Source organism: Coregonus lavaretus (genome assembly GCF_964263955.1).
Source record: "Coregonus lavaretus genome assembly, contig: HAP1_SCAFFOLD_340, whole genome shotgun sequence".
NCBI classification, from domain to species: Eukaryota; Metazoa; Chordata; class Actinopteri; order Salmoniformes; family Salmonidae; genus Coregonus; species Coregonus lavaretus.
The window spans coordinates 437,811-454,031 of record NW_028166140.1 but is presented as its reverse complement, the minus strand read 5'-3'; the positions used below and the strand labels follow the sequence as shown (position 1 = coordinate 454,031).

Below are 16,221 nucleotides of genomic sequence, written 5' to 3'. Positions count from 1 at the left end.
AATGATTATCCTATTGTTCACTTAAAACCACCCGCCCCTACACCCCCTCCGCAGGAAATCATATTGGCGTGATTTTGTTTTGTGTAGGTGGTTAGGGAAATCTAAAGGACTAGGTTAGGAGTGTTTCCTAAAGGACAGGAGTGTTTCCATACCCTAACCTAAAGGACTAGGTTAGGAGTGTTTCCTAAAGGACAGGAGTGTTTCCATACCCTAACCTAAAGGACTAGGTTAGGAGTGTTTCCTAAAGGACAGGAGTGTTTCCATACCCTAACCTAAAGGACTAGGTTAGGAGTGTTTCCTAAAGGACAGGAGTGTTTCCATACCCTAACCTAAAGGACTGAGAATAAGGTAGGAGGAGACCCACTGGCAGAATGTTACAAACCCACTCGTTTCCTTTTGAAGGCCTTAATGGACTGAGAATGACACCACAAGGAAGGGAAGTTCTAAGCCAAAGGGGGTCGGTCACCTTTTGGTTTATAAAATGGCCGGAGTGAAGCTAATCCTCTGGTGTTTTCTTTTTGATTGCAATGGACTGCATCAATCACCCCTTCTTTGCCCTCCCAGCCCGGCCCCTTCCTTGTAATGTCTTTGTGGCTGTAGACCCTAAACCATAAGATGGACTGTCTATATGAACTTTTGATATCTTAATATCAACGGTGACAGTCACAAAACTACAAGAAAAAGCGGTATGTTACCATTTTAACCAGCTCTTTCTCATTTACCTGTAGACCGTTTATTTACAGCTGAGTTAACTATCTGGTTGATTTTAATTGAACATGAAAGGTGTTTGTTGTGTGGTGTCAGTGATTTACATTGTTATATTGATGGCTGGTCAGAAGCAGTAACAATGTAAGGGATAATCAACTCGGGGCTCTGTGCGTTCTATAGAAAATAATGAACGACGTGACCTTTCCACAGAGTTGCATTATTATCCAGAGAACACGTAGAGCCCAGAGTTGATTATAACCCTTTATACCACAGCTATAATTTAACACATTTGCCCGCTAGAAATGTGTTTAATTTGCCGCTAGAAATGTGTTCAACGTCCACTGAAGTAGCTAGCTAGTTTACTACATAGCTACAGTAGTTGCCTTGGTAACCAAACAGACTTGCTAGTTAAGCTAACCAAACCATCAGTACTCGCTTGCTATTATGAAAATCTAATTCAACACTAATAATACTGTTTTCAATTAGACTTCTCCTTTCAAAAGCTGCTCAAACAAAACATGTAAAAATTAACTATAGCCATTTAATTCTACCATGCAAATATACTGTGCATTATAGGGAAATAATGCACGCTCTAGAATGCCCTTCAAGCCAATCAGAAAGGAGTATTCAGCAATGTCATGGTATAAATTGGTTTAATTGTTATATTGATTGCTAGTCAGAAGCAGTAACTATATTGGTTTAATGCAGGGATTACGGTCTCTAGCTCCTTATTGGATAACACAAGGGGGTAAATAACAGATGCCCCAAACATTTTATCTAACAATGATGCACTTCAACAGTTACAGTACTGTAAACATCCTGTTTTAGCTGCAGAATTGGCTGAACTGTTATGGAACTAAGCTGAACAAAAACTAACTGGTGAATTAACTGTCTACAAGCAGTAAGATCTCATTGAAAATTTAATGGTTGATCAAGCAGTAAGATGTCATTGAGAATATAATGGTTGATTTGATAGTCTGCTCAGTATAACTCTGTACATGTTTAGTGTTTTTAAATGACTACTAAGTGTGTTATGGTATAGTCTGTTCAGATTGCATCAGAAATGTTTGTATCTATGATGTTAAAGGGCTACTAGGATGTTGGGCTGTATCTAGGATGTTAAAGGGTTACTAGGATGTTGTGCTGTATCTATGATGTTAAAGGGCTACTAGGATGTTGGGCTGTATCTATGATGTTAAAGGGTTACTAGGATGTTGGGCTGTATCTAGGATGTTAAAGGGTTACTAGGATGTTGTGCTGTATCTATGATGTTAAAGGGTTACTAGGATGTTGGGCTGTATCTAGGATGTTAAAGGGTTACTAGGATGTTGTGCTGTATCTATGATGTTAAAGGGCTACTAGGATGTTGGGCTGTATCTAGGATGTTAAAGGGCTACTAGGATGTTGGGCTGTATCTATGATGTTAAAGGGCTACTAGGATGTTGGGCTGTATCTAGGATGTTAAAGGGTTACTAGGATGTTGTGCTGTATCTATGATGTTAAAGGGTTACTAGGATGTTGTGCTGTATCTATGATGTTAAAGGGCTACTAGGATGTTAAAGGGCTACTAGGATGTTGGGCTGTATCTATGATGTTAAAGGGCTACTATGATGTTTTGCTGTATCTTGTGTATCCTGGCATTTGTCTCAATTGTTTACCTAATTCATGTAGGCATCGGCCAGAGGAAAATGCCATTCACAACAGGAAACGCCCGAGGATTGACTATCCAGCAGAGTTCCCACAGAGACCAGGTTACTATTACTAACATATGAATTGGTACAGTATGAAAATGATGGTGTGCGTCCCAAATGGGACCCTATTCCCTATATAGTGCACTACTTTAGACCAGAGAATGGCACCCTATTCCCTATATAGTGCACTACTTTAGACCAGAGAATGGCACCCTATTCCCTATATAGTGCACTACTTTAGACCAGAGAATGGCACCCTATTCCCTATATAGTGCACTACTTTAGACCAGAGAATGGCACCCTATTCCCTATATAGTGCACTACTTTAGACCAGAGAATGGGACCCTATTCCCTATATAGTGCACTACTTTAGACCAGAGAATAGCACCCTATTCCCTATATAGTGCACTACTTTAGACCAGAGAATGGCACCCTATTCCCTATATAGTGCACTACTTTAGACCAGAGAATAGCACCCTATTCCCTATATAGTGCACTACTTTAGACCAGAGAATGGGACCCTATTCCCTATATAGTGCACTACTTTAGACCAGAGAATGGCACCCTATTCCCTATATAGTGCACTACTTTAGACCAGAGAATAGCACCCTATTCCCTATATAGTGCACTACTTTTGACCAGGGCCAGCCCACAATTTTGTCACATAACTACTTACAGTGAGGGGAAAAAAGTATTTGATCCCCTGCTGATTTTGTACGTTTGCCCACTGACAAAGAAATTATCAGTCTATAATTTTAATGTTAGGTTTATTTGAACAGTGAGAGACAGAATAACAACAACTAAATCCAGAAAAACTAATGTCAAAAATGTTATAAATTGATTTACATTTTAATGAGGGAAATAAGTATTTGACCCCCTCTCAATCAGAAAGATTTCTGGCTCCCAGGTGTCTTTTTATACAGGTAACGAGCTGAGATTAGGAGCACACTCTTAGACCTACACAAGGCTGGAATGGGCTACAAGACCATCGCCAAGCAGCTTGGTGAGAAGGTGACAACAGTTGGTGCGATTATTCGCAAATGGAAGAAACACAAAATAACTGTCAATCTCCCTCGGCCTGGGTCTCCATGCAAGACCTCACCTCGTGGAGTTGCAATGATCATGAGAACAGTGAGGAATCAGCCCAGAACTACACGGGAGGATCTTGTCAATGATCTCAAGGCAGCTGGGACCATAGTCACCAAGAAAACAATTGGTAACACACTACGCTGTGAAGGACTGAAATCCTGCAGCGCCTTCAAGGTCCCCCTGCTCAAGAAAGCACATATACATGCCCGTCTGAAGTTTGCCAATGAACATCTGAATAATTCAGAGGAGAACTGGGTGAAAGTGTTGTGGTCAGATGAGACCAAAATCGAGCTCTTTGGTATCAACTCAACTCGCCGTGTTTGAAGGAGGAGGAATGCTGCCTATGACCCCAAGAACACCATCCCCACCGTCAAACATGGAGGTGGAAACATTATGCTTTGGGGGTGTTTTTCTGCTAAGGGGACAGGACAACTTCACCGCATCAAAGGGACAATGGACGGGGCCATGTACCGTGAAATCTTGGGTGAGAACCTCCTTCCCTCAGCCAGGGCATTGAAAATGGGTCGTGGATGGGTATTCCAGCATGACAATGACCCAAAACACACGGCCAAGGCAACAAAGGAGTGGCTCAAGAAGAAGCACATTAAGGTCCTGGAGTGGCCTAGCCAGTCTCCAGACCTTAATCCCATAGAAAATCTGTGGAGGGAGCTGAAGGTTCGAGTTGCCAAACGTCAGCCTCGAAACCTTAATGACTTGGAGAAGATCTGCAAAGAGGAGTGGGACAAAATCCCTCCTGAGATGTGTGCAAACCTGGTGGCCAACTACAAGAACCGTCTGACCTCTGTGATTGCCAACAAGGGTTTTGCCACCAAATACTAAGTCATGTTTTGCAGAGGGGTCAAATACTTATTTCCCTCATTAAAATGCAAATCAATTTATAACATTTTTGACATGCGTTTTTCTGGATTTTGTTGTTGTTATTTTGTCTCTCACTGTTCAAATAAACCTACCATTAAAATTATAGACTGATCATTTCTTTGTCAGTGGGCAAACGTACAAAATCAGCAGGGGATCAAATACTTTTTACCCTCACCGTATGTAGTCAGCTGATATCACCGTATGTTATTGGTACAGTATGGACATTCTAGTTATTGCATTAGTACCGCATGTTGGTTATTATAAGGACATGAAAGAGCAACACGATGGTGAGCCATGCGCAGTAGATCGCCTGCTGGGTTATGAAGAAACGGTGGCAATAAAACATTTAAAGAATTTAAAGATGCCAGGGGCCTCATCTATCAACCACGCCTACATTTCATACTAAATTCTGGTACACGTGGAGATTTTAGGATTAGCCTGCGCCGCAAATTATTGGGATTTATCAAACTGTCGCACGCAACATACAAGTATGTTTTCATTTGATAAGTCAGAGCCATATTATATTTGTGCGGTCGTGAACGAGCGCTACGACCCCGCCTGGAAAACTCTCCATTCACCTTCTATGGTAACAAAAAAATAACATTTGGAGGATGTCGGAACTGAGCCATGTCCATTTCAAAAATAATGTACAATGGCAAACTGTATTACATTTCTGTAGAGCTGTGGGCAGGATGTTGTAGTGTTTTTCAATTATTGTCCATTCAAACCATTTAAAGTAAACCCTACAGCCCATATAGTGCAAAATTACAATGATTGTTCAATATTTAGTTTATCAATAGATAGTGTTTCTATGTCCTGCCTTGGTGTAGGCTCTGAGATCAATAGATAGTGTTTCTATGGCCTGCCTTGGTGTAGGCTCTGAGATCAATAGATAGTGTTTCTATGTCCTGCCTTGGTGTAGGCTCTGAGATCAATAGATAGTGTTTCTATGTCCTGCCTTGGTGTAGGCTCTGAGATCAATAGATAGTGTTTCTATGTCCTGCCTTGGTGTAGGCTCTGAGATCAATAGATAGTGTTTCTATGTCCTGCCTTGGTGTAGGCTCTGAGATCAATCGATAATGTTTCTATGTCCTGCCTTGGTGTAGGCTCTGAGATCAATAGATAGTGTTTCTATGTCCTGCCTTGGTGTAGGCTCTGAGATCAATAGATAGTGTTTCTATGTCCTGCCTTGGTGTAGGATCTGAGATCAATAGATAGTGTTTCTATGTCATGCCTTGGTGTAGGCTCTGAGATCAATAGATAGTGTTTCTATGTCATGCCTTGGTGTAGGCTCTGAGATCAATAGATAGTGTTTCTATGTCCTGCCTTGGTGTAGGCTCTGAGATCAATAGATAGTGTTTCTATGTCCTGCCTTGGTGTAGGCTCTGAGATCAATAGATAGTGTTTCTATGTCATGCCTTGGTGTAGGCTCTGAGATCAATAGATAGTGTTTCTATGTCCTGCCTTGGTGTAGGCTCTGAGATCAATAGATAGTGTTTCTATGTCCTGCCTTGGTGTAGGCTCTGAGATCAATAGATAGTGTTTCTATGTCCTGCCTTGGTGTAGGCTCTGAGATCAATAGATAGTGTTTCTATGTCATGCCTTGGTGTAGGCTCTGAGATCAATAGATAGTGTTTCTATGTCCTGCCTTGGTGTAGGCTCTGAGATTAGATAGGCTATGATGTCACGCTCCCAATCCTATCTCACAGCAATACCGTAGCCTACCCAATACCGTAGGCTACCCAATACTGTAGCCTACCCAATACTGTAGGCTACCCAATACTGTAGCCTACCCAATACTGTAGGCTACCCAATACTGTAGGCTACCCAATACTGTAGCCTACCCAATACTGTAGCCTACCCAATACTGTAGGCTACCCAATACTGTAGCCTACCCAATACTGTAGGCTACCCAATACCGTAGGCTACCCAATACTGTAGCCTACCCAATACTGTAGGCTACCCAATACTGTAGCCTACCCAATACTGTAGCCTACCCAATACTGTAGGCTACCCAATACTGTAGCCTACCCAATACTGTAGCCTACCCAATACTGTAGCCTACCCAATACTGTAGCCTACCCAATACTGTAGCCTACCCAATACTGTAGGCTACCCAATACTGTAGCCTACCCAATACTGTAGCCTACCCAATACTGTAGCCTACCCAATACTGTAGCCTACCCAATACTGTAGGCTACCCAATACTGTAGCCTACCCAATACTGTAGCCTACCCAATACTGTAGCCTACCCAATACTGTAGGCTACCCAATACTGTAGGCTACCCAATACTGTAGGCTACCCAATACTGTAGGCTACCCAATACTGTAGGCTACCCAATACTGTAGGCTACCCAATACTGTAGGCTACCCAATACTGTAGGCTACCCAATACTGTAGGCTACCCAATACTGTAGCCTACCCAATACCGTAGCCTACCCAATACTGTAGGCTACCCAATACTGTAGGCTACCCAATACTGTAGCCTACCCAATACTGTAGGCTACCCAATACTGTAGGCTACCCAATACTGTAGGCTACCCAATACTGTAGCCTACCCAATACCGTTACATACTGCCAAGGCTACCGGTCTATTTAGTGTCCAGCATGGCTTGTATTTGTTGTGGAGCTGGATAATTTAAACCAGTTATGTCAGAAAAGGAGAGAAGTCCTGCAATATGATTATGATTTAGGCCTATTTAATAAAAGTAAAATAAAGATATTCGGCGACATGCTGCTATGTGAATTCCTTACCAATGGCAAATGCATCTGTTTTATCATTAGACCTACGTTTTTGAATGTTTTTAGTAGCTTACCATTATTATGATTCTGGTGCGTCAAACACCTCCTATTTCCCCCAAACCTCCTATTTCCCCCAAACCTCCTATTTCCCCCAAAACTCCTATTTCCCCCAAAACTCCTATATCCCCCAAACGAACAATAAGCCTATTTGCTTGCGATACAGTTGATCAGCCTTCTAGTACGGTAGACTACAAGGGGAGATCTCTCTAGTATGGTAGACTACAGGGGAGATCTCTCTAGTATGGTAGACTACAAGGGAGATCTTTCTAGTATGGTAGACTACAAGGGAGATATTTCTAGTATGGTAGACTACAAGGGAGATATTTCTAGTAAGGTAGACTACAGGGGAGATCTCTCTAGTAAGGTAGACTACAAGGGAAATCTCTCTAGTATGGTAGACTACAAGGGAGATCTCTCTAGTATGGTAGACTACAAGGGAGATCTCTCTAGTAAGGTAGACTACAAGGGAGATCTCTCTAGTAAGGTAGACTACAGGGGAGAGCTCTCTAGTACGGTAGACTACAGGGGAGATCTCTCTAGTATGGTAGACTACAGGGGAGATCTCTCTAGTATGGTAGACTACAGGGGAGATCTCTCTAGTATGGTAGACTACAAGGGAGATCTCTCTAGTAAGGTAGACTACAAGGGAGATCTCTCTAGTATGGTAGACTACAGGGGAGATCTCTCTAGTATGGTAGACTACAAGGGAGATCTTTCTAGTATGGTAGACTACAAGGGAGATCTCTCTAGTACGGTAGACTACAAGGGAGATCTTTCTAGTATGGTAGACTACAAGGGAGATCTCTCTAGTACGGTAGACTACAGGGGAGATCTCTCTAGTACAGTAGACTACAAGGGAGATCTCTCTAGTATGGTAGACTACAAGGGAGATCTCTCTAGTAAGGTAGACTACAAGGGAGATCTCTCTAGTAAGGTAGACTACAAGGGAGATCTCTCTAGTAAGGTAGACTACAAGGGAGATCTCTCTAGTAGTTTCTAAGGCAGGACAGGCAGACAGCGAGGCTTAAATTGACTCCCGCTGTACCAAACGAATCGCTAGACTGGAAGCCAGGGGAAATAATGTGAGAGTTGATAGTTCATGCGTACGCATGTTTTGAGATTTGCGTGGAGATACGCACACTTTCCCGTCAAGTTCGAAACGGATAAACACCAACCTTTTGTGGGAAAACTGGCGCACGCAAGGTTTTAGAGTATTTTTTTGTGTGCGCGCACCTTTTGATAAATGAGGCCCCAGGAAATAAACAGAACATGACGGCCGACGTTCTGTGGTCAGAGGTGATGGGTCGGCCACCTGCCGCAGATGGCCAACGTTCGTGTTGGTCTGTCTTGTCCTGTATTGGTACAGTATCTAAATTATAGAATGTGGTATTGAAAAACTACTCGAGTTTCAAATTTTAAAGCTCATTTCACCCATTTATGCAACATATGAACAAAAGGTTAAAGCCAAATCCAGATGAACGTTGTCTTCCGTTACAGCAATGAGTTACTAGAGGTACAGGTGACTGCTGTCTGAATTGCATTTCATATTTCATATGACCGATGGTATTGTCATGTTTTCCACTGTTTGGGATGGTATTGATATGAATCAGACCATGGTTTACATCACACAGTGTCAAGTAGTGTATTATGTATTTATTTGAGGTGGGTGTTCATGAGTAAAGTACTGATTTTCAAGTTATAATTGACTACTGATATGTGACTATATTAGGACTAAACATGTTGAAAGCGGAGCTAGTGTATCTGTAACTAGAGAGGCGTTCCATAGGGACATTGTAAATCAGCTTTTCTGTCTTCGTACAGCCTTTACACCGGACCCACGCAACCCGCCAGTTGACCGGTAAGTACCTCACAACAGACTCACCCTTGACCCCAAATCTAAACCCATAGGCACTTGTATAGCTTGGAGGGGATTGGGTAGGTATACATTTCCACATGGCCTATCAGAGGGCAAGCTGAAGCTCGTGCCATATTGCTTCCATCTAGCCAGGCCTCTTAGTGCTCCACAATTGAATAGGGGTTGATTTTAGGACCCTCTCCACCAATCCTTTCCTCTCTCCACCAATCCTTCCCTAGTCCTTCCTCTCTCCACCAATCCTTTCCTAGTCCTTCCTCTCTCTCCACCAATCCTTCCCTAGTCCTTTCTCTCTCCACCAATCCTTTCCTAGTCCTTCCTCTCTCTCCACCAATCCTTCCCTAGTCCTTCCTGTCTCCACCAATCCTTCCCTAGTCCTTCCTCTCTCCACCAATCCTTCCCTAGTCCTTCCTCTCTCCACCAATCCTTTCCTAGTCCTTCCTCTCTCCACCAATCCTTCCCTAGTCCTTCCTCTCTCCACCAATCCTTTCCTAGTCCTTCCTCTCTCCACCAATCCTTCCCTAGTCCTTCCTCTCTCCACCAATCCTTTCCTAGTCCTTCCTATCTCCACCAATCCTTCCCTAGTCCTTCCTCTCTCCACCAATCCTTCCCTAGTCCTTCCTCTCTCCACCAATCCTTCCATAGTCCTTCCTCTCTCCACCAATCCTTTCCTAGTCCTTCCTCTCTCCACCAATACTTCCCTAGTCCTTCCTCTCTCCACCAATCCTTTCCTACTCCTTCCTCTCCACCAATCCTTTCCTCTCTCCACCAATCCTTCCCTAGTCCTTCCTCTCTCCACCAATCCTTCCCTAGTCCTTCCTGTCTCCACCAATCCTTCCCTAGTCCTTCCTCTCTCCACCAATCCTTCCCTAGTCCTTCCTGTCTCCACCAATCCTTTCCTAGTCCTTCCTCTCTCCACCAATCCTTCCCTAGTCCTTCCTCTCTCCACCAATCCTTCCCTAGTCCTTCCTCTCTCCACCAATCCTTCCCTAGTCCTTCCTCTCTCCACCAATCCTTCCCTAGTCCTTGCTGTCTCCACCAATCCTTCCCTAGTCCTCCTCTCTCCACCAATCCTTCCCTAGTCCTTCCTGTCTCCACCAATCCTTCCCTAGTCCTTCCTGTCTCCACCAATCCTTCCCTAGTCCTTCCTGTCTCCACCAATCCTTCCCTAGTCCTTCCTCTCTCCACCAATCCTTCCCTAGCCCTTCCTCTCTCTACCAATCATTCCCAACCCCTTGCCCTCCCCCAAACAATAATCAGTAACTTCATTTCTCCAAAGGCGGTTCCCCACTGGAGTAAGACGAGATGTTTTTCTCAATGGGGTGAGTTCAGGCGTTTACCTGCTATTGATTTCAGCTGAAGTATATATTAAACGGTCATTAATATTAACATACGCTGAATTTGATCCACAGTTCTATTGATATTAACATGATGTGGTTCATTTGATCCCCAGTCCTACAACGATTACATGAGAGAGTTCCACCACACCATTGGGCCGCCTCCTCCTTGGCAAGGAATGGTATGTTAAAAATGATCTAGAATTTAGATGTTAAATGTTCTAGAATCTACAGCAGATGTTAAATGTTCTAGAATCTAGATGTTAAATGTTCTAGACTCTAGATGGTAAATGTTCTAGAATCTAGATGGTAAATGTTCTAGAATCGGTCCTGGGGACCCCCCTGGGTGCACATTAATGGTTTTTGCCCTAGCGCTACACAGCTGATTCAAATAACCAACTCCTCATCAAGCTTTGATTATTTGAATCAGCTATGTAGTGCTTGGGTAAAAACCAAAACGTGCCCCCAGGACCGAGTTTGGAAAACCTTCATATAGATGACGTCGCCATAGTCTAGGACCGAGGAATGTCGACTGAATAATCTGCTTTCTACTATTTGGTGAGAGGCAGAACCTACAGTGCTATGAAAAATTATTTGCCCCCTTTCTAATTTTCTCTAATTTTGCATATTTGTGATACTGAATGTTATCAGATCTTCAACCAAAACCTAATATTAGATAAAGGGAACATAAGTGAACAAATAACACAACAATTACATATTTATTTCATAAACAAAGTTATGCAACACCCAATTCCCCTGTGTGAAAAAGTAATTGCCCCCTTACACTCAATAACTGGTTGTGCCACCTTTAGCTGCAATGACTCCAACCAAATGCTTCCTGTAGTTGTTGATCAGTCTCTCACGTCGCTGTGGAGGAATTTTGGCCCACTCTTCCATGCAGAACTGCTTTAACTCAGTGACGTGTGGGTTTTCAAGCATGAACTGCTCGTTTCAAGTCCTGCCACTACATCTCAATTGGGATTAGGTCTGGACTTTGGGATTAGGTCTAGACTTTGACTAGGCCATTCCAAAACTTCAAAATTGTTGCTTTTTAGCCATTTAATGTAGACTTGATTTGTGTGTTTTGGATCATTGTCTTGCTGCATGACCCAGCTGCGCTTCAGCTTCAGCTCACAGACGGATGGTCTGACATTCTCCTGTAGAATTCTCTGATACAGAGCAGAATTCATGGTTCCTTCTATTAAGGCAAGTCGTCCAGGTCCTGAGGCAGCAAAGCATCCCCAAACCCTGGGGTGGTTGTCTTGATGATCATCCAGGTGCTTTTTGGCAAACTTGAGTCAACTTTTTGGACGAGATGGGTCCCATTAAGCCTGGCGAAAACCAAACACTGCATTCCACAGTAAGAACATCATACCAAAGGTCAAGCATGGTGGTGGTGGTGGTGTGATGGTTTGGGGATGCTTTGCTGCCTCAGGACCTGGACGACTTGCCTTAATAGAAGGAACCATGCATCCTGTTTCCATTGATCATCCTTGAGATGTTTCTACATCTTGATTGAAGTCCACCTGTGATAAATTCAATTGATTGGACATGATTTGGAAAGGCACACACCTGTCTATATAAGGTCCCACAGTTGACAGTGCATGTGTAGAGCAAAAACCAAGCAATGAGCTCTGTAGAGCTCAGAGACAGGATTGTGTCGAGGCACAGATCTGGTGGAAGCGTACCAAAAAATATCTGCAGCATTGAAGGTCCCCAAGAACACAGTGGCCTCCATCATTGTTAAATAGAAGAAGTTTGGAACCACCATACACTTCCTAGAGCTTGCTGCTTGGCCAAACTGAGCAATCGGGGGAGAAGGGCCTTGGTCAGGGAGGTGACCAAGAACCCAATGGTCAATCTGACGGAGTTCCTCTGTGGAGATGGGAGAAACTTCCAGAAGGACAATCATCTCTGCAGCACTCCACCAATCAGGCCTTTATGGTAGAGTGGCCAGACGGAAGCCACTCCTCAGTAAAAGGCACATGACAGCCCGCTTGGAGTTTGCCAAAAGGCACCTAAAGACTCTCAGACCATGAGAAACAAGATTCTCTGGTCTGATGAAACCAAGACTGAACTCTTTGGCCTGAATGCCAAGCGTCATGTCTGGAGGAAACCTGGCACCATCCTTACGGTGAAGCATGGTGGTGGCAGCATCATGCAGTGGGGATGTTTTTCAGTGGCAGGGACTGGGAGACCAGTCAGGATCGATGGAAAGATGAACGGAGCAAAGTACAGAGAGATCCTTGATGAAAACCTGCTCCAGAGTGCTCAGGACCTCAGACTGGGGCGAAGGGTCACCTTCCAACAGGACAATGACCCTAAGCACACAGCCAAGACAACACAGGTGTGGCTTTGGGACAAGTCTCTGAATGTCCTTGAGTGGCCCAGCCAGAGCCGGTCCCCATCCAACCTGACAGAGCTTGAGAGGATCTGCAGAGAAGAATGGAAGAAACTCCCCAAATGCAGGTGTGCCAAGCTTATAGCGTCATACCCAAGAAGACTTGAGGCTGTAATCGCTTCCTAAAGGTGCTTCAACAAAGTACTGATAAATAAATAAAGTGCACTTCACAAAGTAGATGGCATCATGAGGAAGGAAAATGATGTGGATATATTGAAGCAACATCTCAAGACATCAGTCAGGAAGTTGAAGCTTGGTCGCAAATGGGTCTTCCGAATGGACAAAGACCCCAAGCATACTTCCAAAGTTGTGGCAAATTGGCTTAAGGACAACAAAGTCAAGGTATTGGAGTGGCCATCACAAAGCCCTGACCTCAATCCTATAGAACATTTGTGGGCAGAACTGAAAAATCATGTGCGAGCAAGGAGGCCTACAAACCTGACTCAGTTACACCAGCTCTGTCAGGAGGAATGGGCCAAAATTCACCCAACTTATTGTGGGAAGCTTGTGGAAGGCTACCCAAAACGTTTGACCCAAGTTAAACAATTTAAAGGCAATGCTACCAAATACTAATTGAGTGTATGTAAACTTCAGACCCACTGGGAATGTGATGAAAGAAATAAAAGCTGAAATAAATCATTCTCTCTACTATTATTCTGACATTTCACATTCTTAAAATAAAGTGGTGATCCTAACTGACCTAAGACAGGGAGTTTTTACTAGGATTAAATGTCAGGAATTGTGAAAAACTGTTTAAATGTATTTGGTTAAGGTGTATGTAAACTTCCGACTTCAACTGTAGGTTACATGGGGGAGAGGCGTTGTGCTCTCTATGGTTTGATAAAGAAACGTATCAAAAGTGAAATTGCCGTATGCGACCTTCTGTAATAAAATAGGCTGATCTGCTTCTACCTTTTGAATATATTTGTTGTAAATACTTTTGTGAATAGTGAACTTTATCTGCATCACACTGGCCACTTTGTCTACCTGTCATTTAGGGGACTTTTTTTCCCCCCACTGACCTCTTAATTAATTAATTAATTCATTGTATAAATCGAATACGATTTATTTTCATCTCTAGGAAGTCTCGAGGTTTTGCTCGCCTGAGGTAGAGTATCTTATGATAAGCTGTAGACCACACTATTTACCAAGAGAGTTTTCATCTATATTTTTCATAGCTGTCTATTTACCACCACAAACCAATGCTGGCATTAAGATTGCACTGAATGAGTTGTACAAGGCCATAAATCAACAGGAAAACGCTCATCCAGATGCAGCGCTCCTAGTGGCCGGGAAATTTAATGCAGGGAAACTTAAATCCGTTCTACCTAATTTCTACCAGCATGTTAAATGTGCAACCAGAGGGAAAAAAACTCTAGACCACCTTTACTCCACACACAGAGACACATACAAAGCTCTCCCTCGCCCTCCATTTGGAAAATCTGACCATAACTCTATCCTCCTGATTCCTGCTTATAAGCAAAAACTAAAGCAGGAAGCACCAGTGACTCGGTTAATAAAAAAGTGGTCAGATGACGCAGATGCTAAGCTACAGGACTGTTTTGCTAGCACAGACTGGAACATGTTCCGGGATTCTTCAGACAGCATTGAGGAGTACACCACATCAGTCACTGGCTTCATCAATAAGTGCATCGATGATGTCATCCCCACAGTGACCGTACGTACATACCCCAACCAGAAGCCATGGATTACAGGAAACATCCGCACTGAGCTAAAGGGTAGAGCTGCCGCTTTCAAGGAACGGGACTCTAACCCGGACGCTTATAAGAAATCCCGCTATGACCTCCGACGAACCATCAAACAGGCAAAGAGTCAATACAGGACTAAGATTGAATCGTACTACACTGGCTCTGACGCTCGTCGGATGTGGCAGGGCTTGAAAACTATTACAGACTACAAAGGGAAGCACAGCCGCGAGCTGCCCAGTGACACAAGCCTACCAGACGAGCTAAACCACTTCTATGCTCGCTTCGAGGCAAGCAACACTGAAGCATTCATGAGAGCACCAGCTGTTCCGGATGACTATGTGATCACGCTCTCCGTAGCCGATGTGAGTAAGACTTTTAAGCAGGTCAACATTCACAAGGCCGCAGGGCCAGACGGATTACCAGGACGTGTACTCCGAGCATGTGCTGACCAACTGGCAAGTGTCTTCACTGACATTTTCAACATGTCCCTGACTGAGTCTGTAATACCAACATGTTTCAAGCAGACCACCATAGTCCCCGTGCCCAAGGACTCTAAGATAACCTGCCTAAATGACTACCGACCCGTAGCACTGACGTCTGTAGCCATGAAGTGCTTTGAAAGGCTGGTCATGGCTCACATCAACAGCATTATCCCAGAAACCCTAGACCCACTCCAATTTGCATACCGCCCCAACAGATCCACAGATGATGCAATCTCTATTGCACTCCACACTGCCCTTTCCCACCTGGACAAGAGGAACACCTACGTGAGAATGCTATTAATTGACTACAGCTCAGCATTCAACACCATAGTGCCCTCTAAGCTCATCACTAAGCTAGGGATCCTGGGACTAAACACCTCCCTCTGCAACTGGATCCTGGACTTCCTGACGGGCCGCCCCCAGGTGGTAAGGGTAGGTAACAACACATCTGCCACACTGATCCTCAACACGGGGGCCCCTCAGGGGTGCGTGCTCAGTCCCCTCCTGTACTCTCTGTTCACCCATGACTGCATGGCCAGGCACGACTCCAACACCATCATTAAGTTTGCCGACGACACAACAGTGGTAGGCCTGATCACCGACAACGATGAGACAGCCTATAGGGAGGAGGTCAGAGACCTGGCCGTGTGGTGCCAGGACAACAACCTCTCCCTCAACGTGACCAAGACAAAGGAGATGATTGTGGACTACAGGAAAAAAAGAGGACTGAGCACGCCCCCATTCTCATCGACGGGGCTGTAGTGGAACAGGTTGAGAGCTTCAAGTTCCTTGGTGTCCACATCACCAACGAACTATCATGGTCCAAACACACCAAGACAGTCGTGAAGAGGGCACGACAAAGCCTATTCCCCCTCAGGAGACTGAAAAGATTTGGCATGGGTACTCAGATCCTCAAAAAATTCTACAGCTGCACCATCGAGAGCATCCTGACTGGTTGCATCACCGCCTGGTATGGCAACTGCTTGGCCTCCGACCGCAAGGCACTACAGAGGGTAGTGCGTACGGCCCAGTACATCACTGGGGCCAAGCTTCCTGCCATCCAGGACCTCTATACCAGGCGGTGTCAGAGGAAGGCCCTCAAAATTGTCAAAGACTCCAGCCACCCTAGTCATAGACTGTTCTCTCTGCTACTGCACGGCAAGCGGTACCGGAGTGCCAAGTCTAGGTCCAAAAGACTTCTCAACAGCTTCTACCCCCAAGCCATAAGACTCCTGAACAGCTAATCATGG

The 16,221-nt window shown here is 44.3% G+C and overlaps 1 protein-coding gene across 1 annotated transcript in view; it reads left to right on the top strand.

Moving 5' to 3' along the window:
• The window catches only part of LOC311115017 (YTH domain-containing protein 1-like), a 53,593-nt gene that overhangs the window by 35,775 nt on the left and 1,597 nt on the right, over window positions 1–16,221 (top strand). Inside the window, exons 10-13 of the mRNA XM_084190235.1 lie at window positions 2,380–2,459; window positions 8,991–9,027; window positions 10,322–10,364; window positions 10,496–10,561. Of these exons, the coding sequence (XP_084046361.1) occupies window positions 2,380–2,459; window positions 8,991–9,027; window positions 10,322–10,364; window positions 10,496–10,561 (226 nt within the window). The remainder of the gene's footprint in view (window positions 1–2,379; window positions 2,460–8,990; window positions 9,028–10,321; window positions 10,365–10,495; window positions 10,562–16,221) is intronic.